Genomic DNA, 25,825 nt, shown 5'->3' with positions numbered 1-25,825 from the left:
CTCAGGCAATAAGGTTTTACAATACAGATTACAGTAACAACACAAAGACGGCATCCTGGATGGTTTTCAACTGAGGACAAACCCATAATTGTTGTTGTATGAGTATAAATTTGGTGCAGGTTGTTCGATTTAGGGTTATACTGTATGTACTGTATGGTACGACACTTGGTAGATTACCAATACAGGTTGGTAAAACACTGGGTAAATCATGAATTCTTCCATCGGACAGAATTAAATTCTGCTTTTTGCCACAGCCTTTTCGCATCGGCTTGTGCCGGCTGCCCCTCATCACGCAGAGGACTCGAGTCACACCCCTCCATGCTGTGATTAACTATCGGCTGCGGTCTGGAGCTGGTTAGGAACCGTGTTACTGGCTGCGTCTTTGAACCTTAACCCCTGAAACCCAACCTAGCTGCACCTGAGTAGAGGATGCCAGGGAAACACAAACCCCCGGCCCTGTGTCCGGGCCTGGCCCTTGTTAAGGTCGGGGAGAAGTCAGTTTGCGGTTCCGCACATCACATCAGTTTGGTTAATTCAGCATCACCTTCCTCTAGCAGTGGCCAGCGGAGGCTGACTCACGGCAAAAATATAGGTTCGCTGTGAATATAACCGCCTTTGATTTGCCTTCATCCTTTGCATCAAGACATTTTATTTTGCAAAGATGAGCCATTACTTGAACTGTTTTCTTTCTTTTTGTCTTCTGTCTTTGTCTCCCGCCCAGGCTCTTTACAAGTCCATAAATATTAAGGCTTTGGAAGGCTTTCGATATGCCATCGTCTTTTACATCCAAGACATTTCATAAACGCCGGCACAGCTTGAACTGAATCCAGTTCACTCAGCACTTTTTTGACTTGTCTCTTTTGCCTACTACCCAGTTTTTGATCCAACTTTCTTTTGGTGACCCCGGGGATTTGGTACCTCCTCTTTATGCGCTTTAACCGAGAGCAGCATGCAATGGGAAATTGCTCAACCTGGGAGCGCAGCATGCACAATGCTAGTAAGAGTAGTAAAAAACCGTACATACCAGAGTGAGGTGGGGGGTTCAGCCGGGCGTTTGACATGGCATCAGGCGCCGTGGTTTCTGTTTACGAAGACGTTCACGCAGTGAGAGAGGCCTGCGGAGGCCTCTCTTGAATTAGCGGCGAGGATACTCATCGAGTATCCTTAGTCTATGGCGTCATAAATGTCAAACATGTGTGTCAGGACAGGGTGAGTTCAATACGTGTTGTTTGTTCTCAGTCAGTCCCAAGTGCCGTGACTAGGGTTTTACAGGGCTTGGGTGGGGTCATTTTGACTGAGCATGCTCTTATAGATTGGAATACTGGATCCTTTTGTGCTTATGATCGAAACTAATTGAGTTCGGTTGATATGTAGATCAAGCTCTTTGCACGTGAGCATTGAGGGGGCATGCAGATCTACACTGGCTCTGCCTCCGGGGCCACACTGTGCGAACATGGCTTTATTATGCTGCACAGTCAAAGCCTTTATGTTGAGTCAAGATCTCCCAAGGTCTCGTGTAAAGAACACGTTGACATCACATTCAATTTGTCCTCTCATGAAGTTCATAGCAACAAAAATAGTAAGCGTCCCATTTTCCCGCATGGCTCCTCCTCTCGCCCATAAACACACAGCAGGTAGGCCTGGAATTAGTGCGACATGGCTGTCATATTTTAACGACGAGGCGCAGTGGGGGTAAACCCAAGCAGGAGAAGCATTTCCCCATCTGTCGAGAGTGGTGGCTAAGGGTCAGATGTCAGGCCCATGGCGGGTAGATGGATGAGATGGAGGCATAAATTGTGTCCATACACAAGAGATAAAAAAGACCCCCGCCGCACATCTTGGAGGAAGTACTATCTTGGGGACCGGGGAAGGCAGAAGAAAGGCCAGGAGGAAGGGTTTGAGGAGGAGGGAGGGAAGGGAGGACAAGACCGAAAAAAACAAAAAACAAACTGCAGGCCAGAATTAAAGTGTACTTCCTGTCACAGTTAGGCCCCCCACTAACTTCCCGTGTCCATGTGACATCACTGTGCAGAAGCAGTTGTCCAATTTGTTGTGGATATTTTCAAGGGACTGGCGGTCACATGACGGGAAAAGTTGGCCAGCCTGACCTGCGCTCTTTGATTTGCCCCAGCGTGTCTGCTGATCATATGATTGGATGCACGGCTCGTATATTAAAATGATCGGGTCTGGTTGGAATAACTCTAAACAGAACAGTGTGTCTTTTATGGTTCAACTAACAGCCCAGCACAGCTGCGTTTGAGGAGGAAACCTATTTATATGCCCTGTCTTTGTTTTGATTTCCCCCTGCTTCTCCTCCCCTGTCGGTGCAGCCCGTCCCTCAACGCCTCCATCCCTTCTCCGTGGCGTGCCCCCATCTCCTCACAGACTAGAGGCTAAACTGTGGGCTTCCTCTTGTTCCAAGTGAAATGGAAATGTGTCTGCTTGCACTGTTAGGCCTTTCCTGTAGATTGAGTGATTCATTGATTGGCTGTGCAAGTCTGGATGGGGACAGTTGGGTATACCGTGATCTTTGCCTTTCCTCATAGTCTTACTAGATGAACAGCTCAGGATTACCATCCCCCCACACAATGACACAATATCTCTCTCTCTCTCTCTCTCTCTCTCTCTCTCTCTCTCTCTCTATCTATCTATCTAATAAACACAATTCATTAGATTATAGACCCCGATATGGAAGGCAGTAGAAATGTTTTGATGCATGGGCTCGATAACTCATGCGTTGTGACACATACCGTACAATCCGCTCATTTTCACAGATGGAGAATGATATAATTGGTGGCAATGAGTCAACAATAATTGTATGCCCCTCTCTCCGTCTCGCTCTCTCCCTCTCTCTGTTTCCCTCTCTCTCCAGATTCGTACTCGGCTGCGGGCAGTGAGGGCAGCATCTCCACCTCTGTGGCTTCTCTCCCGCCACAGGCATCAGGCAGCTCTGCCCCGAGCTCCCCGGGCTCCAGACGCTCAGTGAGCACCCTGAAGAAGTGGCTCACCAACCCGGTCCGCAAGCTGAGCGCCGGCGCAGCTGGCAAAGGCGAGCGTCAGGTCCGCAAGATGGACGAAAAGCCCCCGCCTCTTCCACCCAGAAACCACAGCCAGGATCCTGGCAGCCCCACAGGGCCCGACGAGCCCCTCACTATCCTCCCAATCACCCACAGAGATCTGGTGAGAAGTGGCATTTAAATGATGCATTAATTATAAATAGGACATGTTGGTGTTGTTGAACGGCAGGGATGATGTGCGGTAAGCAAATGAAAAGCCTGTGATTAAAGTTGAACCACCTCAAAAGTAAACTCATCTTATCACAAGGTCTTGTGTAAGCAGGTTGTGAAGTAAATAGACAAAGGGTTATGCGTATTTAAATAGCTGAATAGCTGTATGAATAGTGTGTCGACACTAGGGCTGCAGATATTCATCTATAATCACATAAAAATTTGTATGCTTTATTATTATTATTATTTATTAGGGTTCCGCAGCTCCGATCAGAGCAATCTTTTCGCCAAACAAAGCTAATAAAAACTCTAGATGTATTTAATTTACTCCGTTTCCTGCTGCTGCTCCGCTGTGGAGCAGCGGCAGCCCGTCACGGTCCGCGAGCTGGTGGTTGGGAACCTCTGCACTGGAGGACAAGACGCACTCTCCCTTGTACACACAGTGAAACGCTGGAGGAGAGGGAGGCTAACCGGTGCGCTCTGAGACTCCGCCGACACGGACGCCGCGCAGTTACCGGAATATTTCTCTTGAACGTGCGTTCACTGTGCAACAAACTGGATATTGAACTTTATCGCTCATCACATGTGGATTGATTCACTCATGTTAGCCAAAAAATTTATAATCAATTATTTATTTATATATATAAAAAAAAAAAAATTATAATCCACAATCAAATGGCAATCTCAGCATTCGAATAGTGATTTGCTTTAAAAATTTGAAGTCTATTCGAATTTCATTCCTGCTGCCCTAGTCGACACCAAGTGTATCAAGTATGAAGAAAAAACTGGTTTGATGCAAAGCTAAATCCTGGTGAGTGTGTGTATGTGTTGGGGATCGGGGGCCAGAAGGTTGATGGTTTGAACGGCTGAGACAATCTAGTCAGTGGACTAGATCGGCCACTCTATGCAGACAGTACATCATGTTAAAATGATGTTGTCACTGTGTGTGTATTGGATTATTTGTATGGTTGTGTGAGTAAGTGTATTCCTCTGTGGGTATCTATGCATTTTATTTGGACTGTGCCTCATGTTGACAACTGTTGCATTGGCACTGTGTGTGTATATGTGTGTGTGTGTGTGTGTGTGTGTGTGTGTGTGTGTGTGTGTGTGTGTGTGTGTCTTTGCTTCAGGAGTGGAAAGATGGCCTGGCTAGCCCAGAGGACCTGTCGCCTGCCACGCTGCAATCCCCCAGCTACCTGACCGACTCGCTGATGGGCTGCACTTCACTTGCACACGCGCAGGTCAGTGCACACAGCAAACTGCAGAGCCGCCATCACGTTGATCCCAGAGAATGCTCTACAAATGGCACGTAGCGACAATACCAAAGACTGTGTCAGCTTCCTCAGTGACTACAAAAGCCATTCCTGCATAAGAATAATCGTCACACCACAACCCATTCATTGACAGCAACCAACACATGCTTTGGATGGTAGCCGGTGAAATGGGTCCTCTGCATTTAACCCACCCTGGATTGACCTTCCTCCGGGGTGCAGCGGGCAGCATACAATGATGTGCCATCGCTGGTCAGACGAAGGGCATGTTTTTGGTGGGGGTCCTTACTGATGTTACATGGAGAAACCCCATGTGAGCACGGGGATACCATGAAACTCCCCACAGAAAGGACCCTAATTGGGAGATAACCTGCCAGAACACAGTGCCAATCGTGCCCCAGGCGGGAATCAAACCCATGACCTTGTTGCTGTGAGGCAGCAGTGCAATGCACTGTGCAACCATACCCACCTATTAGTGTATAAGTATTTTATCAATTTTGTTAATGGCTGCACTTCCCATGTAGAACACTAGAAAATGTGGCACAGCTAGTCCTCACTTAACGACCTACCTGTTTAACAACCGTTTGGACTTACGACCAGCTCTCCGACCAGTCTGTATTGTACGCAGCGTACAATACAGACTGGTTGGAGAGCTGCTTACAATACCACAACATCTCAGCATCAAATATCTCATCGCGCATCACCCTTTTTATACTATATACACTATATACACTATTTATACTATAAACACTATATATACTATAAACACTATATACACTATATACACTATATACACTATATATACTATATACACTATATACACTATATACACTATATACATCTCATCACTGTTCTCGGTCTCGTTCCCGCTGTCTGTCAGCATTCACTACACTAGCGTTTTTAATCGCCAGGCCCCCTTACCGTGACATACCACGGGTCCTCGCTTATTGACCGATTTGCTTAACGACCTGGTCCTAGGAATGGAACTCGGTCGTCAAGTGAGGAGTACCTGTATACATCAATGACTGCCTGGATCCTGGAACAATGGTTGAATGGAAATCAGGAACACGGAAATGACGTCAGAGAACTGACAAGACAATAAACAATAACACATGCGTGGATTTTGGCAGCGGTGACATAATAATACAAAAACAACCAGGTAGTTATATAGTAGAGTAATCTGTAAATGTCATATCCATTCATTTTAGCTGTTTTAACATATTTTGGCTGTTTGTAAGGATAGTTGTTGAAGCTCGGCTCAAAAAGCCGTTTTAAGATCCCTTTCATTTAACCTGGAAGATGGTCCCATCCCTACGTTATCATCTCATGACAAGATCCCTATTCATATAATCAATATTCTCCAATGCTGAGACTCTTGCTATGAGAATTGGATCACGTGCCGAGCCGCTGGGGCTGACAAGTGACCAGTTCTACTGGGAATGGAAGTCTTCACGGTGATGATCACGGCTGGCGGGAGGTGAAACCAGGGCGTTCTGTCTGCACAGCCCCTCAGCCAGAGATGAAAAATGGCTAACTGCATGGCTGGCAGCTGACTTTAGCCATCCAACAAAACAAACAGACAGAGGCACAAGAAGGTTTTCATGCCAGCATGCATGCCCATGATGCACAAATAAACAGACACACGCATTTTCTGTGGGAAAACGCAGGATCTCTCTCGGCGCAGATCATTACGGGACGAGATCAGTGGGAATGGTTTGACCGCGACCTGCGTGATGGATGATTCACATTTAACACGCCGCGAACGGACATGCCTGGAGATAAATACGAAATGCTACCAAATGGCAAAAATAATGAAAGGCGACTCCACTTGTGACAAATGACAAAGAATGGTACGTACACATGCGCTTTCATTTACCCTTCAAACATTTGGAATCAATTGCTTGTGGCGATGGAAAGTCTCCAGTCGGGTGTTGATAGGCTTGCTAAACACAGTGAAAAATACAGGATGCAAAGGCTGAGGCCCTGTAAAACAGAACAACTATACTATTAGACAGCGTCTCAGGTGCTTGTAAATGTTAGAGGAATACTGTTTGAAAAGTTTGAGCGCGACAGAGAGCCCCCTATTGGTGACATGCTGCCGAGCACTTCTGTCTCAACATGTCAAATGCCTTTCATGGCATGATTACATTTGACTTCGGGAGGAGAGTGAGATGAGGTCAGCGCTTCAGTGCTTTTAGTGCCAGTCAGAGGGGGAGAGAGAGAGAGAGAGAGAGAGAGAGAGAGAGAGAGAGAGAGAGAGAGAGAGAGAGAGAGAGATGTGAAAACTCAGGAAGATTCAGCTATGTGGGTCAGTCTCTTCACGTTGTTGCCCCCATCTCCAGAACCCCCGAGTTCACTATGAGGACTTGGAGGCTACATATGTCGACCATTGTTGTTATTTTCCGCTCCAATTCTTCCTGCTGGTTTCTGTACCCTGAACCTAACAGTGATGAAAGATCTCGAAAAAATCATGAAATTTTTTATTTTTTTTTTGATAAATGGAAGTCTTATTGTTCTTGTCAGAAGTCTAGAAGAATAAGCAGGAACTGACTCCATAAAATGACTCGATGTTGACTGTCACTATTGACTAATCGGCCCTACGGGCAGAAGGACTTTTGCTGTCTTGCTGTCTCTGTCTTGTCTGTCTGCCGTGTTGATCCATGGCCGAGCAATGAAAACTGTCTCTCCTCGAAAGGGGAAATGGTGTCAAGAGATATATCTTGATGTAACTTTTTCCAAAAATGAAGGCCCAATTGTGCATGTAGACGTTTCTACATAAGCATCTACAGTATATTTGCAATAGTCCCCCAAAAGATATGATTTCGACTTTCATTAAAGCTTTTTGCCCGTCTCACTTCAACCTTTGGTGAGAGAAATAAAACAGTCAACAGAGGGAGTGGAAGAGAGGGGAGAGAGGAGAGATCCTTCCTGTGGGCTTTACCAGAGCACATATGTAAGTTATTAGGCAGTCGGGGAGAGCTGTCAGCCCGGCTGGAGAGGTCCTAGTTTGGCAAGGGAGGGGGGTACTGTCTCCTTCTATCTCTCCCTTTCACTCACTCTGTCCGCCCCCATGCATCATGCACCACGACAAAAGAGAGAGCTTGTGGCTTCAAAGAGCCAACGAGTCCATCGCTGCCACAGCAGGTGAGCAAGTCGAACTGGGCCGGAGGACATGGGTGATGACAAGGAAAAAGTTCGATGTGTTCACCACCTATCTCTGTGTCTATTTACCTATCCATCAATCCATCTCTTACCCTGTCGCGGAGCCGTATGCAAGGCGAAGTCTAAGGGGATTAGATGTGTTTGGCCTTTGTGTGTGTGTGTGTGTGTGTGTGTGTGTGTGTGTGTGTGTGTGTGTGTGTGTGTGTGTGTGTGTGTGTGTGTGTGTGTGTGTGTCAGTGTATGTGTCCAAGGTGGAGGAGGTTCTGCTTGGCTGGGACACTGAGGGATTGAGGTGAGGACAGACGGCTGCTCACATAGGTTTACACAGTCAGGAGTGAATGAATTGGATAAACAGAAATGGCTTAACATGTAATAGTGAACTAAAAATAGAAGGGATACAATTGGAAAAAAAAATACACAACAATAAGACAACAACAAGTTAGCAAGTCCATGGAAAGGTCCAAGTGCATTCATTGTGAGGCCGGTTGTACGAATGCACAAGCACATCTATTCAGCGATGCCGGTGCCCTTAAGCAGTTGTACAATGGAACATTCTTTTTCACTGTGTGTACAATGCCACTATATTTGCCACAGGAGTCCCACAGGAAATTCTATCAATTCCAGGAAAAAGTGTGAAAAGGGAGTCATGTATACATGACAAACACAATTGCTTAGATTAGAGACACTGATATGGAAGGCGGCGTCCAACAGCGCTCCAGATATATCTGCCGAGTAATGTGAGCAGGCATCTGCACACACGCTGTCTCACATGATGTAAGATCAATGGTATAAATGTTTTGATGGATATGAATCATGTAAATCCACATGGGGGGCTTGGGAGGTAGAGCGGGTCGTCTAGTGATCGGAAGATTGCCGGTTCGGTTCCCGGCTCCTCCTGGAAGCGTGCTGAAGTGTCCTTGAGCAAGACACTTAACCCCCTAACTGCTCTCGTTGAGCTGGCGTGTGCCTTGCATGGCTGCAGCCGCCATCGATGTATGGATGGGTGAATGTGAGGCATGTACTGCAAAGCGCTTTTCATCAAATGAATAGAAAAGTGCAATGTATAAATGTACCCCATTTACATGGAATTGATATGTGGTGTGACACATACTGTAGTATCCATTCAGAATGTGAATAAGGATGATAATGTCTAAACAATAATTGCATGATGCTCTAGATTCATGGTCAGATTTGTCAGCAATGGTTAGAGCCTGTTGTTTTCCATCATTCTACACTTTTTTTTTTTACACTGCCTCTCACCCTCATGGTTCCCTCTCTTCGCACCTATATTTATATTTGGGTAATGTCCAAAGTCAAGGCCATTACCGGTGACAGTCTGATCCCGTTATTGTTCCGTCTTCGTTGCCGGCGCGTGTCTGCTCTCCTTGGTCACCTTGGCAACCTGCTTTATTATTATCCCCCACCCCATATCGAGCATGGACCACTTGCTGGCTAATGGCCAATTTCTCCCTCTGTGGTCTCACCTTCTGCAGGATACTCAGTCCAATATTGCCCTGGCAGACGACAGCTGCTCAGCCTTGATGGACGACACTTCCAGCCAATCTTCAGCTGCGGCCGACACCGAGGAGGAGCGGAGCAGTGCCTTAGAGAAAAGCATGTACGTGCCGCATCCGTCATTACAAGTGAAACGGAATAATTTGAACTTCTCTCTGGGTGGCATCCTTCTTCAAATGTATCCTGTATGACAAAAGTGTAGTTGGCCAGATGGATTGTGTATTTGATAAGATAACAATGCATCAGTAAAATTCAGGTGTTCCAGTAGCAGAAGTTGATGGAACAGTGCAAGTAGATAACAACATAAAAATTCAAATGAAATAAAAATAGAAATGTAATCAAATATATGCACAATATAAAAAATGTTTATAGATAATATCAATTTAACAAAATTCTAAGTGTGTTACATAAGTTCAGTGTTATTTGCCGACATTAAATCTGTGGATCTACGTGAACATATGTTGATGTTATTTTTTTTAATGTATTTTATTTGTATTTTCTTATCTTCATCTTACTTCTTATCCTGTTCTTGGCTTGCACTGTTATTCCACTGTTATTTTGCTGCTGTGACGTGTGAATGTACCCACGGGGGATTCAATTAAAGTGTCTAAAAACTTTTATGAATTCAACTCTGATGTCTTCATTTTTGCTGAACAAGTTATGTTTCAAGGAATGATCTATTATCATGCAGGTATGTACTGAAGGAACTGGTCGAGACAGAGAAGCACTACGTGGCAGATCTGGGGCTCATAGTCGAGGTAAATGCAGAATCCTTATGATGACAAAGACACTAGTCAGAGCTGTTATTAATTAAATGGATGAATTATCGTATTACTTTGAAGGAGTTTTATTTTGCCATGTCATACATCTCCTGTTGGAAATAGCTTGAGATACTTCTGTCTGAGTAGAGTTGTAACCCACTGAAACATAATGACAGCTTGATAAAGATAGTGTGATATACGGCTCTACAATATACTGGTGTTGTTCAAATCCAGTGTGCGGCATTTCAAGGTGTGAACAAATGTGTTTTTTCTGCGTTCTTTTCGTCGTAGGGCTACATGGGTAATATGAGTTCGAAAGGTGTGCCGGAGGACATGAAGGGAAAAGACAAGATCGTCTTCGGGAACATTCATCAGATCTTCGACTGGCATAAAGAGTAAGTTTGTGGAGAGTAGACACCGTGTGACCCACATCCCAGGGTGTTTGTAGACCTGCATGTTGGAAACCTGGAGCATTCAAGGCCAAGGAAGCGGAGACGTGTACACAGAGGGTCGTGTTTGTGTCCGTGTGGAAGTCAAAGGAACAATAGGCTCAGTGACATCCCTGACCTTCCTCAACTGCGTAGTCGCTCAAGTATGTGTGTGTGTGTGTGTGTGTGTGTGTGTGTGTGTGTGTGTGTGTGTGTGTGTGTGTGTGTGTGTGTGTGTGTGTGTGTGTGTGTGTGTGTGCATACGTCTTGTCTCATTGTAGTTACTTTCTGGGTGAGCTGGAGAAGAGTTTGGCAGAACCAGAGAGACTTGCCCAGCTCTTCATTAAACATGTAAGTCTGACTACACACACACACACACACACACACACACACACACACACACATACACACACACACACACACACACACTGCACATCTCCAGTGCAGACTAGACTGGTCAGGAAACGCAAATAACCAAGAAGGAAAACATGAATTCAATTTTTCGATAGAGAGGAGATTTTTCCGCCCTAAAACAGCTTCCTAATTACTCCTCCTCCGTATCTGTGCTCCGGAGCCATGTGAAGCAACGCGTGGGAGAAGGATATACCATTGAGTGTATTGTTCTTAGAATAGAGGAGCAGTGGCTGGCCACGGAGTCACAAGGCCTGTGAAAGCATCTGAACTAGATTCACGTTACTTGGTGGCACATGCAGAGTGGATTGTCAGCTCCTGTCATGTGAGCGACTCGGCTCGTCTCGTACAGTCTGAAGTCGAGAGAAAGAGAGAGCGAGAGAGAGAGAGAGAGAGAGAGAGAGAGAGAGAGAGAGAGAGAGAGAGAGAGGGGGGGAGAAGTCTGTGTTCCTTTCTCCCCCTACGCCTCCTGTGCTCTTTCCTCTTTTAGGCAATTCAATAAAACCGAGCCCATTGGGTAATCAACTTAAGAAGCCTGTGAGGAAATAAAGCAACTTGTAACTCAATCTAAGCATGGTGTCAAACCTGTGAAACAAGCAGGCTGGGAACAGGGGCCATAATGAAAGCCAGAGTCTGACAGCAGAGCTCAGTATAGTAATGGTGAGAATTATATAGACAAACTGCAACACATATGCGCTCACACACACACACACACACACACACGCACGCACGCACGCACGCACGCACGCACACACACACACACACACACACACACACACACACATGCGTGAACATGTGTAAACACTCACACAAACGGCCTTTTAAGGCTCTGCAAAACACACGTACACAAACACACTGACACCCTCATATTCTAAATACAGTGCTCCAGCTGCAGCGCGCCCGTCTCTAGGCTAGGGAGCCACGCAGCTGGTTGTCAGGTAGAGTCCTCTAAAAGGATCGGGTTACGCGGAGATAACCTGGGTAAATTATACATAACCTGATGCTCATCCACACGTAACTCCATTAGAGCTCTTCCTAGTCTGCTGCAGCTGCAACACTCACGGCACAGCAATTATTCACAGAAGAGCAGGCAGACGCAGTCAGCTTCAAAGGCTCCGCAAGCCCATATTAACCATTATCCCACAGCCAATGGAGACACTGAACATTGATTCACCTTGTTTTGTTTTGCTTATGTTGGGGTTCCAGTTCCCTGATTTTGAGCTCAAATGTGAGATGCATTTCTCCCACAGGCCGACTTATCGGTCATATTTTGAGACTTTCTTGGATTGTGTTTCTTAACTATCAAATAACTGTTTATTCTATTTATATATCATGTCATACAGGAGAGGCGCCTACATATGTATGTAGTGTACTGCCAGAACAAGCCGAAGTCGGAGCATGTCGTGTCGGAGTACATTGAGACGTATTTTGAGGTGAGCATACACAGGCCTATACTCTTTATATTATTTAGGGATCAAGCCTTTCTGTCTTTTAAGCTTCCTAGTCAGTATCACATGTCAAAGTATCTGGCGCTCAGAAACCGTCAGACCTACAGACATGAATGAATAAGATTTGTATTCGGGGCAGTCCACACACACCGTGGTCCAAGTTTGATCCACATTGGTCTATATTTGTAGGAGAAGCTGCCGACTACTGACCGGTCACAGAGAATCATCACTGCGTCATTGCGTCACTGCGTTATCATTGTGCGACACAGGACATTGTGAGTTCACATCCTCATTCTGGAAGGGGACGCACAGCCGCTTGTCACCGATCAGATACTGTATGTGGCGACCCCATCCTCGTTGTCCTTGGGGACTTTAACAAAGGGAATTTAAGACACGAACCCCCGACAGACAAGCAGTTTATTAACTGTCCGGGCAGCGAGGAAAACCTGCTGGATCCCTGCTCCAGCACCGTGAACAACGCATATAACGCCGTTCCCTGCGCTGCGCTGTCAAGCTCCTAGACACGCACCAGGGTAAGTTATGACAATGATGAGCCCTGGTTCACAGCCAAAGTCAGACGGTTTTGTTTGAGAAAGGAGGAGGCATTTAAGAGTGGTGACAGGGAAATGTTCAAAGTCACAAGATACATGTTCGGCAAGGCGGTGACATACATTTGCATTAGTCCTTACACATCACACCGTCACACCGTCACACCGACTAACCTGGACCCCATGCATTGCTGGCTGCAGCTATAGTTATTATTGTTATTATATATTTTTTTCTCCTATTTTGTTCTTTTTCTCTTTTTCTCCTGTAGCACCTTGAGATTGGTGCCAATGAAAGTCACATTATAGATTAAATGTATTATTATTACTATTATTATTATTACTAAATAAGCAACCTTGAATGACTTTGTGTTTAGCAAGCATTGCACATGGGTTTGGCTGTTATTCCACTGTTTATATTTCAGTCGTCATAAATTGTTTTTAGGGCACAAAACAGAATTAAATTCATGATTTATTCCTGTGAAACATTGTCACATTGACTGTTAGATGTTACCGTTTGTCATCATTGGGTGTGGTGTGACTGGTGTTGTGTTGTCAGGAGCTGAGGCAGCAGCTGGGCCACAGGCTGCAGCTCAATGACCTCCTCATCAAACCCGTCCAGAGGATCATGAAGTACCAGCTGCTGCTCAAGGTGAAACGCAGGGCACCAGAGTGCAAACAAACAAACACATACCTAAAAAAAAAAAAACACACACATTTTTGGCCTTCCAAGTCTGACACACAGCAGGGTGGCCCATCCACCCAATCTGTTTTTAGGGTCAGGGGTGGAGCATATCTCAGGCAGGAATACCCTGAATGGGACACCAGTCCACTGCAGGGTCACACAAACCAGATACATCTATGGCTATTTTCGGGTCTCCAATTAGGCTTGAACCCCAAAGGATGGCCAATTGTTGTTTAAAGCCTACCATGCAAGCAAACACATAGAACCAGTGCTGCCTCCACAGCAGGCGGAATATTGAGGCCCTCTTCTAATTAAAGTGGAGGAGGTAAATTATGTAAGTGTGAGACATGACAAGAAAGGCTTTTAGTTTTAATTTGATGTGGAAATGAACATAAAGACATGTAGGTCTCTGGATGTGGTTATATTACACACCACCACCACTTGCTATCCCTTGTAAATGTTGCCCAAGGTACCTCTGGCATTCAAATTAGTCCTGGGCTCAAGCAACACTAATAAACGTTCTTCCAGATGTCCTCACGTTATGTTGACTAGTAAACCTGAATGCTCTGGTGACCATGCTGTGTTTATTTGAACAGGACTTCCTTAAGTATTACACCAAGGCCGGAATGGACACGGAAGATTTGGAGGTGGGTATTCTGATACGTAAGCACACTGTTTAAAGAGCTATTTGATAAGCATGTGCTTTTGCAGGAACATGGAAAGCAGTATTTGCTGTTGCTTATATCTCATTCCTCCTCTCGGAAACAGAAAGCCGTTGAGGTGATGTGCTTTGTGCCAAAACGTTGCAACGACATGATGAATGTGGGTCGGCTCCAAGGCTTTGAGGTAATGCTCTGGTATTTAGCATATTGTATAAAATGTCTGGCACATCTCTCGTGCAAGCTATTCTGGACAGGGTAGACCGTCAAATTCCTTTCCTTTGTTTGTCTTCTTTGTCCACCGCTCCGCCCCAGGGGAAGATTACAGCTCAGGGTAAGCTGCTCCAGCAGAACACCTTTACGGTCACGGAGCAGGACTGCAGCTTCCTGTCCCGGGCCAAGGAGAGGCGGGTCTTCCTGTTTGAGCAGCTGGTCATCTTCAGCGAGCCCATTGACCGGAAGAAAGGCTTCTCCCTCCCGGGCTACACCTTCAAGAACAGCATTAAGGTGAGGCTCCGCAGCAAACCGTTAACCGCACAATGCACGGTAGATAGAAATGAAGGACGCCAAATTCGTAGTGACAACAGATAAGAAGTCACGTAGCAGATTTGAACCATCACAGTTCTACCCGAAATCAGAACAGGTTACATTAGCTGGTTCCAGGGCCGGGAGAGGGGTGTTTGAAGGTTTGCGTGTGTTGTCGAAGTATTTAATGAGCGGCGCAGCAGGATGTCATCTCCGCAGATGCTAGTCAGATGTGATTCGTTCCAGGTGAGCTGCTTGGGGGTGGAGCCCAGCGCTGACGGAGACGCCGCGCGCTTCGTGCTGACGTCACGCAACCCTGACGGGAGCGTGGTCCGTTTCCAGCTGCAGTCCTCCTCGCCGGAGATCTGCCAGGCCTGGGTCAGTGACATGGGCCAGATACTGGAGACGCAGCGCAACTTCCTCAATGGTGAGTCTGAAAGGCGGAGCCGGCGTAAAAGCTATATCAGACCTCTGAACTCAGCATATGAAAGCATTGCTATGAATGACAGACAGACAGACAGACAGACAGATATTTATAGACATCCACAGTGCACAACAGTCGAGTTTATCAAGTACAAATGCAAGATGCATAGTCTTAGTCTTTCAGTGGAACATTGAGGCAACTACGAGAAAGAAAGAAGAAACAAATCAATTTCAAGTCAGTGTGGACGCATTTTGAAATGCAAATTGTGAATCAAATGTAAGTTAATTATTTCAACCCGCGTCTCTCAGCCTTACAGTCCCCTATTGAGTACCAGCGACGGGAGAGCAAATCCAACAGCCTGGGTCGCTGTATAAGACCCCCCCTTTCTGCCGCCACCGCCCTGAGACCCCACTCCTCGGCTTCCATCGACCGGAACAAGCTGCCCAGCCTGCACTCTCACAACAGCTCCCTGCCGGCCATCTTCCTGCCCTGCCAGGGCCAGGGCCAGGGGCCCAGCGACACACACTCACCGCAGGAGGTAAAACACACGTTTAAATTCAGCAAAACACCCGGGAGATGGCCTCTCTCACTGATCTCGGAGCTCTTCTTGTTAAAACCGAACAATTTCACTAATAGGAATTAACTGGTGCCTCCCACATTTTTAATGCTTGTTAAGTATGAATGAGTGAACAAGCTGTTGTTTATTCCTGCAGCCTGCGGTGCTCCAGGCCTGCCCCGCTGACCCCCAGACCATTTCTCCATCACATATCCAACTGGCCTTTGCTGATCAGTCAAACTGTCAAGCTGTCTCAAACGGGCTGTGTGCACCCGCTGCACATAGTGCACAGGTAGGGATGGCGCACACATACGCATAAAAAAAGCCACACACATGAACATAAATGTAATGCTATAACGTGAATAAATGTCTCTCTAACGTTGATTTAAAGTCTGACTGAAATGTAATCATGTTGCCAGAACATTATGCTGCAGTTAGAATTCCTCCCTATTATCAAAAAAGCAATAATAATGATGGCAAAACAGGCCAGAGAGCATAACCTCCAAGGAAAATAATAGGCCACTGTAGGAATCCTCACAACAATTCTAATGTGCTCATTAATGGTAATTATAGGTGAATGAAATGAAAGACTTGGCAACAATTGACCTCACAAAAAGAGGGCTGGGAGTCAAAAGAAGAGCTACTCTTCCCCCTATTGGATGAACATGGAATAAAAAAATAAAAAAATACTCGTGGATGTTTTTCTGAGCAGAATGGAAACACCTTTGGTTGACAAAGACAGACATGATATTACAGTTAACATGGAAAATAGGGGAATTCCAACACAAGTCATTAAATGTCCAATTCCAAATTCCAGGACGCTCCGTCCTTTCTTTGAAACTTTCCCCATCTGGTTAGTCAACAATGGCAGTATCCTGTTATTTGGCTTTGGGATTCCATTAACTATCCTCCCCACCCCCGCCCTTTCATCATGAAGCACTTGTCTCTAGTCAAGCCACGCTGACAGACCAACAGTTCCTGCGTATTTACCCAGGGCGGATAGGTCTGGGGACATAACAAACAGGAAAGAGACTGGGCTCAACAGGGAAGTCGGGGAGAGATGCCTATCAAAGGTGGATAATTGTTCCCTGGGTAGTGGGGCTGGGACGACTGAGGCCAAGTTAACACATCATTGGCATGTCTGGAGATTTATATAGATTCACATATAAGATATACACAAGTCTCTGGTCACCAAAATTCAAAATAATCTGTTTCTGGATCATTTTTTACATGAATTGAGAGAGCAGGTGTGTTCTACAGGGGTGTTTTATTTTAAGCTTATCTGTCTGTCATTTATACCGGCTGCCCCTGTGTACCGGAAAACATTTTTTGGGCGAAATTGCCATAATTTATAAAAAGACAGGAAAGGCAACAAAAAAGCAATCAAAGAAACAGATATTGTAGATATCGAAATGCTTGACTAGTGTAGAATTTATGTGAATTTAGCTTAATGCCGATGAGGGGGTGACTTGTTTGCTGTTTTAGGCTAAATGATGACCATGACGCCGAACTGCATAGTCAAAAAAGCGTCTGTTGTTCTTTGTTAGACTGATTTAAACCATGGCTTTGTTTTCCACTTCCTGGTAATGGAGTGACGCAGCCTTGGTGCGTATAACCAGTGTTTCTGCGTGTCTCCAGCAGAGAGCAGGAGAGGGCTGCAGGAGGGTTCTGCCTTCGGAGCCTGGTGGCCATGGACCAGCTTGTGGCCACGGTCCTTTATCTGGACGCAGATCCAGCAACCTGACCCAGCTGGATGAGGATGACCTATGAACTCTGACCCCGCCTGCTGGGCCGCGGCTATACAGGCACTAAGAGGGACTGGCCTGTTGTCTGCTGATGCTGTTATTTCTAGGCTGGACCCGTACTTGACTTGATGATGTTCTCCAGAGGAAAATGAAGTATTATATGAATTAATAATTAGCTGCAACTATAAATGGACTTTGCTCTTGTTTTCAAAGAGCCGTTCAATGTGAGTCCGCTGCAAGTGCATGTGTGAACAGCACCTCGCTCAATGTCGGGATGAGACTGAAAACACACTCTGGGCGTTGCTCATGTTGGCGATTTCTTCTTTTTACTATTTTTGAGAAATTGTATAACTTGTCTTGTAAAGGGCAATGGGAATTTGGTCAGAGAAGAAAATAATATTCCATTCCTCACTGGGGCGGTCACTGGAGCTTTGTGTGGCTGATTGTTCGTGCGTGCGTGTGTGTGTGTGTGTGTGTGTGTGTGTGTGTGTGTGTGTGTGTGTGTGCGTGTGTGTGAGTGATGTGTGTAGTGGCTCTTGCATACACTCAGAGTTTGCTGTTGAAGCTCTCTGATCTTAAAAAAAAAAAAAAGGAACATTTCTCACTTATTTTGCGCCCTCACACTGCTGGATTTTTCTGACACCCCCTTGCGAGGAAAAAAAACAGCAATTTTCAAAATGTTTCTAATGTCATTCCTCTGCTGTCAACCGTGTCGTCCGTCAACGTCGCCGCGAGTCGGGGAGGCACGACACTTGATCAGGACATGCCTGAAGGGCCGGACTCATTCACGTTTGGAGTGAAGGACTTTCCTCGCTGCCGGCGCGTCGGGGGCCCCTGTGCGTTGGGGGCCCCTGCGCTCTGTTATTCTGTTTCGCTGAGATTGGCTCACATTTGATCCGTACAAAAAAAAAAAAGCAGTGAGGAAGCACCTGCACGGCCTCTATAAGGGTATGACACCACATTTGAATATTTCTACTCCATAGGAAGCTCCAACAAGTAGAAGGTCAGGGGCCAACAACTGCGGTCAGGACGACAGGACCTGAAGTGTGCTTACATCATCTGAGGCGATCACTGACTGACACGACTCTGCTTCTGACAGAGCTTTCCTCACGTGTCGAGAGGTTCTGCCAGAGCTCCCTGAAGAGAAATGTGTCACTTCAAACTTAAGTGAAGTGCAACTTTTCTTTATTCATGTCCAACGTTGTTTTTTTTTTATTTTTTTAATTTTTTATGGCAAGGCTGTGTGGGAACTTTCAATATTCTCTGACATTATTCCATATACGCTGTAGGCCTCCAGCGCTGCACTTGGCACAAGGCCAGGCTTGCGTTTCTACTTAACAGACGAGGCATGAAGGATAAGAGATGGACGGACAGAGAATAAGAGACAGAAGACAGATAAATTAAATGTTACAGTTGGTTAATATGAAGGATAAATTATTATGTAAAAGAAAGACACTTCATCTGCATCCCCCTCAGACTACAGTGCCAAAAACAACCGAAGTTCCCTATCCAAAATATAAATACCCTTATTCCATTGTGCAGATTGCCACTAATTATACAATTGATTATGCACCAATGGCACCCATCTGTTTAACTGTTTTCAATGGCTGACTTGGTGAGGTAAACGCAGATAGAATACAAAGGTTTTGCTGTCATTGTCAGTTCTCCGTTGTGGCCAGTGGAGGTCCCCACAAGGCTCCCATCGAGGCTCTGCTTCACAACCATTTCACATGGCAATGCCCTCTTGAAGCAAAATGTGTTTGACAGTTTCTCTCACAAGAATGACAAATAGAAAAAGCGACATCTTAGCGTTAGTGAAATCATCTGACATATTTTTACATGCTGACATGCATTCAAGGGGAGAGCTGTTCAGGTATTTTGCATGTTACACAAAGGCAAACCACTACAGCGAACCGAAGGAACCAAACTGAAGAAAGACCAAGGGAATGGTTGGTTGATGCCATCTTTGACTTTGTAGAATCTGTTGTATCATATCAAATAAATAAGTGTCTTTTTAAAAGTAAATGCAGAATTTTCTATATTCTTTTTTTTTTTTTTTTTTAATAAGCCTTAGCCATCGAGTTAGCGATGCGGCATTGGATAAAGTTTACACCGCTGTTAATCTTGACAATCTTAATCTTGACATTATTCGATTCTTTGATGAGACAATAAAACACACATTGGTGTCATAACCCCGGTGATGAAGATGCTGAGCTTCGATAGACCGAAGAGATGCCCTTTTGTTATTTTGACAAAGGAAGGGCATTTTGCCTTCTTCATTTTCATTGCATCAATCCCCCAAGAGAAAGTTCAAACAGGCTTGAGGACAAAGACAAAAGAACCCCTGGATGAGCAGACATCTGTTTGGCTGGCCGACTGAATAAAGCCCCATTCGGGGCAGTAAAGCGGGGCTGATCGTAACACGGCTGTGATATATGGAGGCCGGGGAGAAAGGGGGCACGGGTATTAACTTTCACAAGGGTGCAAAATCAAAGGGAGTTCCTGTCACCACTGAGGGGGTCCCGGCAACAGGGGGCCCATTCACAGGGAATTCCTCTCCAGTGCCCTCTGTTGCATCTGTTGACTCAATCCTCTCCATTGAGAGAAAGAAAACACTCATTAAAAGCCACATGACTGTGAACTTGATTGCAGAGGGCGAGACACACGGCCCCTATCAATGGGTTTGGGTATTTACTTTTATGTGTGAAAATCTTTGAACACCACGTCATCAGGAAGGTGCTCAGCTTTACGCCGGCAACACAATGACCAACAGTTCTATCTTCTCATGCCATCTCAAGCCATCGCTGAAATTAGATGTTAGGCTTTTTGAGAGTTTCAGGCCGTTCAAAGAAAGAAAGAAATGTTCACTTAATGAGGTGGAAGTAAAACGGGTAATAGATCATTTTAAACAGTAATAGAAATGTAAATTGAAACGGTCGGTTGTAAATATTCAACACACCTTAATTAGACATTTAAGACAATGTAAAAAAGCCAGAAACAGCGAATGAGTTTCAGTTGGTATTATGTTTATTAAAATTTACATGCGGCTGTAATTTCAATAAAGCTGTCCATGATATATTTACAAATAATTTACAAAGAACTTAGAATTTAAAATACTTGCTCGGATCTCAACTGATGGGCGTTTTACACAGATAAATACACAGATTAACATATTCAGTACAATCTGTTTATCAAAGAGGCTCACATTTACGTTTAAAAATCTCACGGTTGAAGCAGACAAATTAAGTTCTTTCCAAAAATACAAATCCAATAAATCCAATAGAAACAAGAAACCATTTTTTTTCCTCAAACAGAGCAACAAGATTAATTTGTATACACTAGCCTTTTGCAGTACTGAGGCATGAACTTTGTTTATGTTATTATGAACAACAGACCAAGGTAAAACAACAGCAATTTTGCCAATGTGTTTGCCAACCTCAAATACATGAATGATATATTTACATGGTGAAATATGATGACAAATCTGATTACAGAAAGATGCAAATGATAGTCTCAAACGGTGATAGAATTTTCAAAAAAATAAATTATATTTATTTATTAATGGCAAAAATTTGGTTTACGTGGACCATCTTGACTAAGGCAGGAAATATTCCAAATCATTACAAACAACTTACACAGTGGCAGAAAAAGAAATTATTTTGACTTTTTTTTTTATTTTACAATTTATATCTTCTATCCAAGCTTCGAAATAAACGTCTGCAAAATCACCCGGAAATATTTGAACCATTTTTAACACAATTTAAAGGCAAATGAACATTAAAGTCAAAGGTTAGTTTTTGGTGACAGAAGATGAAGCTGAAGCATGACGCCTACCACGGATTAAACCTGAGGCAGTGCATTTAAGCCAAACAATTTGGTCATTGTTTTTCTTTCATTTAATTCTTTCATTTTTTTTCATTCTACATGGTGGACTACAGCATCTTATTCTCTCTTGATGTTGGTGAGCAAGGGGTCCGTGGGGCCGTGCTGTGAAGGGTGGCCTGAGCGGCCCTTTCTTGTCTGGTGGGTCTTGACGTGTTTTGAAAGGTGGTCACTTCTCATGAACCTCTTGCCACACTGCTGGCAGCCGAAACGCTTCTCCCCGGTGTGCGTGCGAAGGTGCCGCTGCAGCTCGTCTGAGCGCGTGAAACTCTTACCACAGAACAGCCAGTTACAGATGAAGGGTCTCTCCCCAGCATGCCACCGCAGGTGGGCCTTGAGGTGAGAGGTCTTCTTGTAGACTTTGCCGCACTCTGGGATGTGGCATATGTGCAGTCTTTTCTTCCCAAACTCCAGCCCAGCGCCGTTGGCCTGGCAGTTGGGGCATTTGCAGCGTCGGCAGCGGCGCGTGGAGCTCAGAAGTCCCTTGGAGGTTCCCTGAAGGAGCGCAGCTATCTGAGGCTGGTGGCCAAGGACGAGCTGCCGGCCGAGGGAGAACGGGTGGTTGGAGGGATTGGTGTTGGTTTGGGGCAGGCTCCACCATTGCTGTCCGTCCTCCACGTGACCTCCAGACAGGTGATGCCTTCCTGAGGAATTCTGAAGGAAACTGGGGAAATTCTGTCCCACACTGTTGTGTTGGGGATAGTATGGGCTGTTACTCTGTGGTTGGGAGGCGAGCACTTTGACAGGGGAGAGTTCAAAAGAGTAGGGCGAGGGGGGTTCAGCTGGAGGGGTCAGGGGCAGCTCATGGTGGTGGTGGTGATGATGGTGATGGTGGTGACCCAAGCCAGACTGCATGTGTCCAGGGAACTGGACCTTGGGCACAGTGAAGGCCATCTGGTGTGTACCTAGTGCTGAGCTGGGCGCCATATCATTGCTCCAGAGCTGAAACATCCCAGATGTGGAGCTGACTGTGCCCTCGTAGGGGAACTGAGAGCCCTCTGGGCCCATTGTGCTTCCCACCTGCCAGGCCTGGCTACAGGTCGTGGCCAGGAAAGACAGGGCATTAGGAGCTCCCTCTGGAGAGGAGCTTGGGGTCCGGTCCTGAGAAAGGGATACACAAATACACGTTTTAAATCAGTCACCGTGGTAACTCATGGAAAGTTTAAAATATCTTTATAACTATAAGTAACTATAATAATAATAATAACAATAATAATAATAATAATAATAATGTATACAAAACATACCAGAGTCATTTATATCAATGGATTATCATTATACAATAATATGCATTATTGTTAATATTATTTTTTTTGGAAAAAGATCCGTCAATAAATATTTTTATGACTAACATTTGTTTAACTGGATGAGACGCCCAGTGTTAACTACACTTTTGAGTTTTTAATTATATTTTTCAAAAATGTGCAACTAAAATTGTATTATTAACATATAAGTGTATTCACCAAACACTTTGCCAAAGTCATCCATCAACTTAAAATATATGAAAGCTTATCCAAGCATGGCGCGCAAGCTATGGCGCGCTGCGCTTCTATTGCGCTTTTACGCACACGAAGTAGCGCTTGCTCCGGCCCTTTCTGAAACATCGGATGAATGTATCTCAATTTGCATCGACTGAATGCATATTCAAAATATATACCACAAACCTGCAAAAACGTATGCAAAAAGTTGTCGGTCCTTTGTATCGTCAGTGCAGCCATCTGTCCTGGCGCTCCTTCTGCATACACCTGCAACGCGATCTGCGCGACAAACACGGGGCGGACGCCGGGAGATCAAGACGCTCACATTCGAGGGGAAGACCTCGTCGCTCTGGAGGACTTCACTACAGGACGACTACGGGTAATTCCTCGTGTTCGGCCCACGGTTCAAAAGCGTCGGAGCGCGTGCGCCCCGTGCAGGTTGTCCGACCGCGCGTTTTTGGAGTTGGAGCGGAGAGCGGGAGCGCGGTGTAAATCCTGGAGACCATCTCAGAGACGCCTGCGCTGCGTCTTCTCTTTATAGAGAGAAAAGATCCTCTCGACGGGGTCTCTCATGATGCAGGAGAGGCAGTCAATAGAGAGGGGTGGGGGGCGCAGAGGGGGGGGGGGGATATGCAAGCGGGGAGGGGGAGGCCGGGGGGGGGGGGGGGGGGGGTGCTTCGACTGTTAGGTGAAGGGGTGGGCTACTCGTAATTTCGCTCAAACTCAACCAAACGCTGACCCCGCGGTCTGACTCCTCCTACGATTGTTGTGAAGGAACCCGGGGCTCGATGAAAGGTCTACTGTAGATCTCTCACCTCGGAGCATGAAATTCAATTTGCACTTTGCTGAACATCCGCAGTCATGTGCTATCTCCCCAGTCTCCACAGAAGGAAACCGGCTGTGGTGCTGCCTCGCGTCGTTCGAGGGGTATTTCGGAGAGCTGCTATTTAAAACAAAACAAAACAAAAAAAACACCTGCATTTATTACTGAGACGTGAACCAGAACAATGTGCTTAGCCAGTTGAAAATCTAACATTAATATAACCTGCATAGTCAATTAGTTCTCACTCTGAGGGTATTTACATAACGCAATATTCATCTCCGTTGTGAGAATTAAAAGAGAGATACTGACTTCAAGGCACTAGTGTAGAGATATTCGGTTGTAGATATTAATTAAATGTATAGAAACAGGAACATGTTATTTTTAATAGAAATACACGACTTAGCTGAATCTGCAATATGCATTTTTAAAATGGGTCAAAATTAGCTATATTACAATTTACAATTCATGAGTACACTATGTTTTTGTTAATACATTTATGACTTCATTGCTCCAAGTGCATTCTAGAGAAACACACGCCTATTTCCTGGTATAAGCAGATGAAAAAAACAACAACCTAAAAGCAAAATTTGTATTACAGTATTTAATTACACTCTAACCCTGGTTTCACGCTTTCAGAAAGCGGTGCTCGGAGGACAGGATTAAATGGCCGCTTCTTCTCTCCTAAACCCCTGTCTTTGTGGGAATGCGACACAGTGAAAGAAGTGTTTTCACTTCAGAAAGCTAATTGATAAAAACTCAATCAAAGCCAGTCAGCTCTCCCCGGTAGGTGACATGTCAAATAGGCCGCCCTGTGTGACATTCTCACATTGCTGGGTTCAAGTAGAGGCCGCTTCAGATCTGCTCCATTAAATGCAGATTGGGGCTTAATCTCATTCTGTAAGTCTGTTCACCATTACAATGTTAAGATCTTAAATCCAGGCTGGGAACCCATTTCTCATGGTAATTCCCTGTCCCTCACATTACTCCTCTGCCCTTTCTGACGGCTGCTTATGGGATTCTTAAATAAACTTTTCTCTGAAGGAGAGGTCATCGATAGTGACAAATGGCCCAACTTTAAACATTACACATGCAAATAAAAAATGAAATTATTATTCTTGAATTCTAATTGGGCTTTTATTTTGAGTGAATATTTGCGTAAAATAATATTGGTTGGTTGTGGATATAGGAGGAAATGATAATTTGCACAAAAGCATTTCAACTTACCCACAATTAATGTAATTTCATAATGATTGAAAGTACATTAATATATGAAGGGGTTAAATTAGGACAGATTAAAATAATGTTAATTTAGTAATTAAAATTCAGTCAAATTAAGTGTTTACTTCTGACATTTTACTAAATTTAAAAGCTGGAATAATCAATTTTTCAAAATTGTAAAGGAGAAAGATATTTGTGATGATAGAAAATTACATTACATATGTAATGTTATTAAGTGTGTATTCTAATGCATTTCCAAAAGTGCAATATAAAATTATATGTTTTAGTAGCTCAAATATCTGCATGGATAACTGATCTGATAAATCACCCTCTCATGTTTTTGAGACGCAAATTTAACATTTGTTAAAATCTCTACTGTAAAATAAATATGACGTAACTCTTTTAAGGAAAATAAGAGCTAATATCAGATTAAAGAAAACATTTAGGATGAAAGAAAAAAGAGAAGCAGTAAAGGGACGCGTGCAGGAGCGTGTCCAAATACTGAGTGTGTTTTCCAGGCAGAGGTGTGTTGTTGCATCTCTCTCCTTGCGGTTTATTACGGAGCAGAAGTTGTTAATTACCCCGATTCTTATTTCCTGTCCCCTCGCCCCCCACCACCCACCCATCCCACCCCACCCCACCCACCCACCCACCCCCACCACCCCCACTGTACTGCCTCCCAGATGAGGGGCTTTGAAGTGCAAAGTACTCTCTCCTCACTTTGAACTGTGAAAACAATACTCATGTGGTGGTTCTTACCTTCCCCATGTTACCTCATTTAAATAGACCTGGATACGGCTTCCACCCGTTTTCAAGGGAAAACTCATTTCCAGCAAAAGAGGTCCCTCTGTTTATTAAACAGCTGTTGAGATTGCCGGCAATCGTCCCTCGCAAAAAAAAACCCACCGACGTTTCATACGGTGCTGAATGGGTGGCCGTCGGAAAAACTGCAGCTTCCAGGAGCAACGCAGTGATCCAGATACTCGGTGCTCACACAAAGAGAGCTGTTTCCTCGTATGAAAACAACCACTTCTGCATTTTTACATTTCTACTTTATCTGCT

At 44.9% G+C, this 25,825-nt stretch overlaps 2 protein-coding genes across 4 annotated transcripts in view; one reads left to right on the top strand and one right to left on the bottom strand.

Annotated features, from left to right (window-relative positions):
* arhgef25a (Rho guanine nucleotide exchange factor (GEF) 25a) overlaps positions 1-19,559 on the top strand; it is a 47,860-nt gene extending 28,301 nt beyond the window's left edge. For 2 of the 3 annotated variants that reach the window (XM_080014729.1, XM_080014731.1), the window contains 15 exons: positions 2,873-3,180; positions 4,358-4,468; positions 9,154-9,278; positions 9,867-9,933; positions 10,228-10,331; positions 10,646-10,715; positions 12,119-12,208; positions 13,328-13,420; positions 14,050-14,100; positions 14,222-14,299; positions 14,428-14,619; positions 14,884-15,064; positions 15,370-15,599; positions 15,775-15,909; positions 17,256-19,559. In XM_080014729.1, the coding sequence (XP_079870855.1) occupies positions 2,873-3,180; positions 4,358-4,468; positions 9,154-9,278; positions 9,867-9,933; positions 10,228-10,331; positions 10,646-10,715; positions 12,119-12,208; positions 13,328-13,420; positions 14,050-14,100; positions 14,222-14,299; positions 14,428-14,619; positions 14,884-15,064; positions 15,370-15,599; positions 15,775-15,909; positions 17,256-17,387 (1,967 nt within the window). In that variant the 3' untranslated portion in view covers positions 17,388-19,559. The remainder of the gene's footprint in view (positions 1-2,872; positions 3,181-4,357; positions 4,469-9,153; positions 9,279-9,866; positions 9,934-10,227; positions 10,332-10,645; positions 10,716-12,118; positions 12,209-13,327; positions 13,421-14,049; positions 14,101-14,221; positions 14,300-14,427; positions 14,620-14,883; positions 15,065-15,369; positions 15,600-15,774; positions 15,910-17,255) is intronic. The other variant, XM_080014730.1, reaches the window with a different exon arrangement.
* A 1,745-nt stretch (positions 19,560-21,304) lies between these two features.
* Positions 21,305-22,989, bottom strand: sp5l (Sp5 transcription factor-like; the record flags this gene model as incomplete). Its single annotated transcript, XM_080014902.1, has 2 exons — positions 22,909-22,989; positions 21,305-22,345 (listed from the first exon to the last, which is right to left on the bottom strand). The coding sequence occupies exons 1-2, from the start codon at positions 22,960-22,962 to the stop codon at positions 21,305-21,307; spliced, it is 1,095 nt and encodes a 364-aa protein (XP_079871028.1). The 5' UTR covers positions 22,963-22,989.
* Between the last annotated feature and the right edge of the window lie 2,836 nt (positions 22,990-25,825).

Source organism: Zeus faber, assembly GCF_960531495.2.
Source record: "Zeus faber genome assembly, chromosome: 15".
Taxonomy (NCBI): Eukaryota; Metazoa; Chordata; class Actinopteri; order Zeiformes; family Zeidae; genus Zeus; species Zeus faber.
Note: the sequence above shows the minus strand (reverse complement) of the source record. Positions and strands in the feature narration are given on the sequence as shown.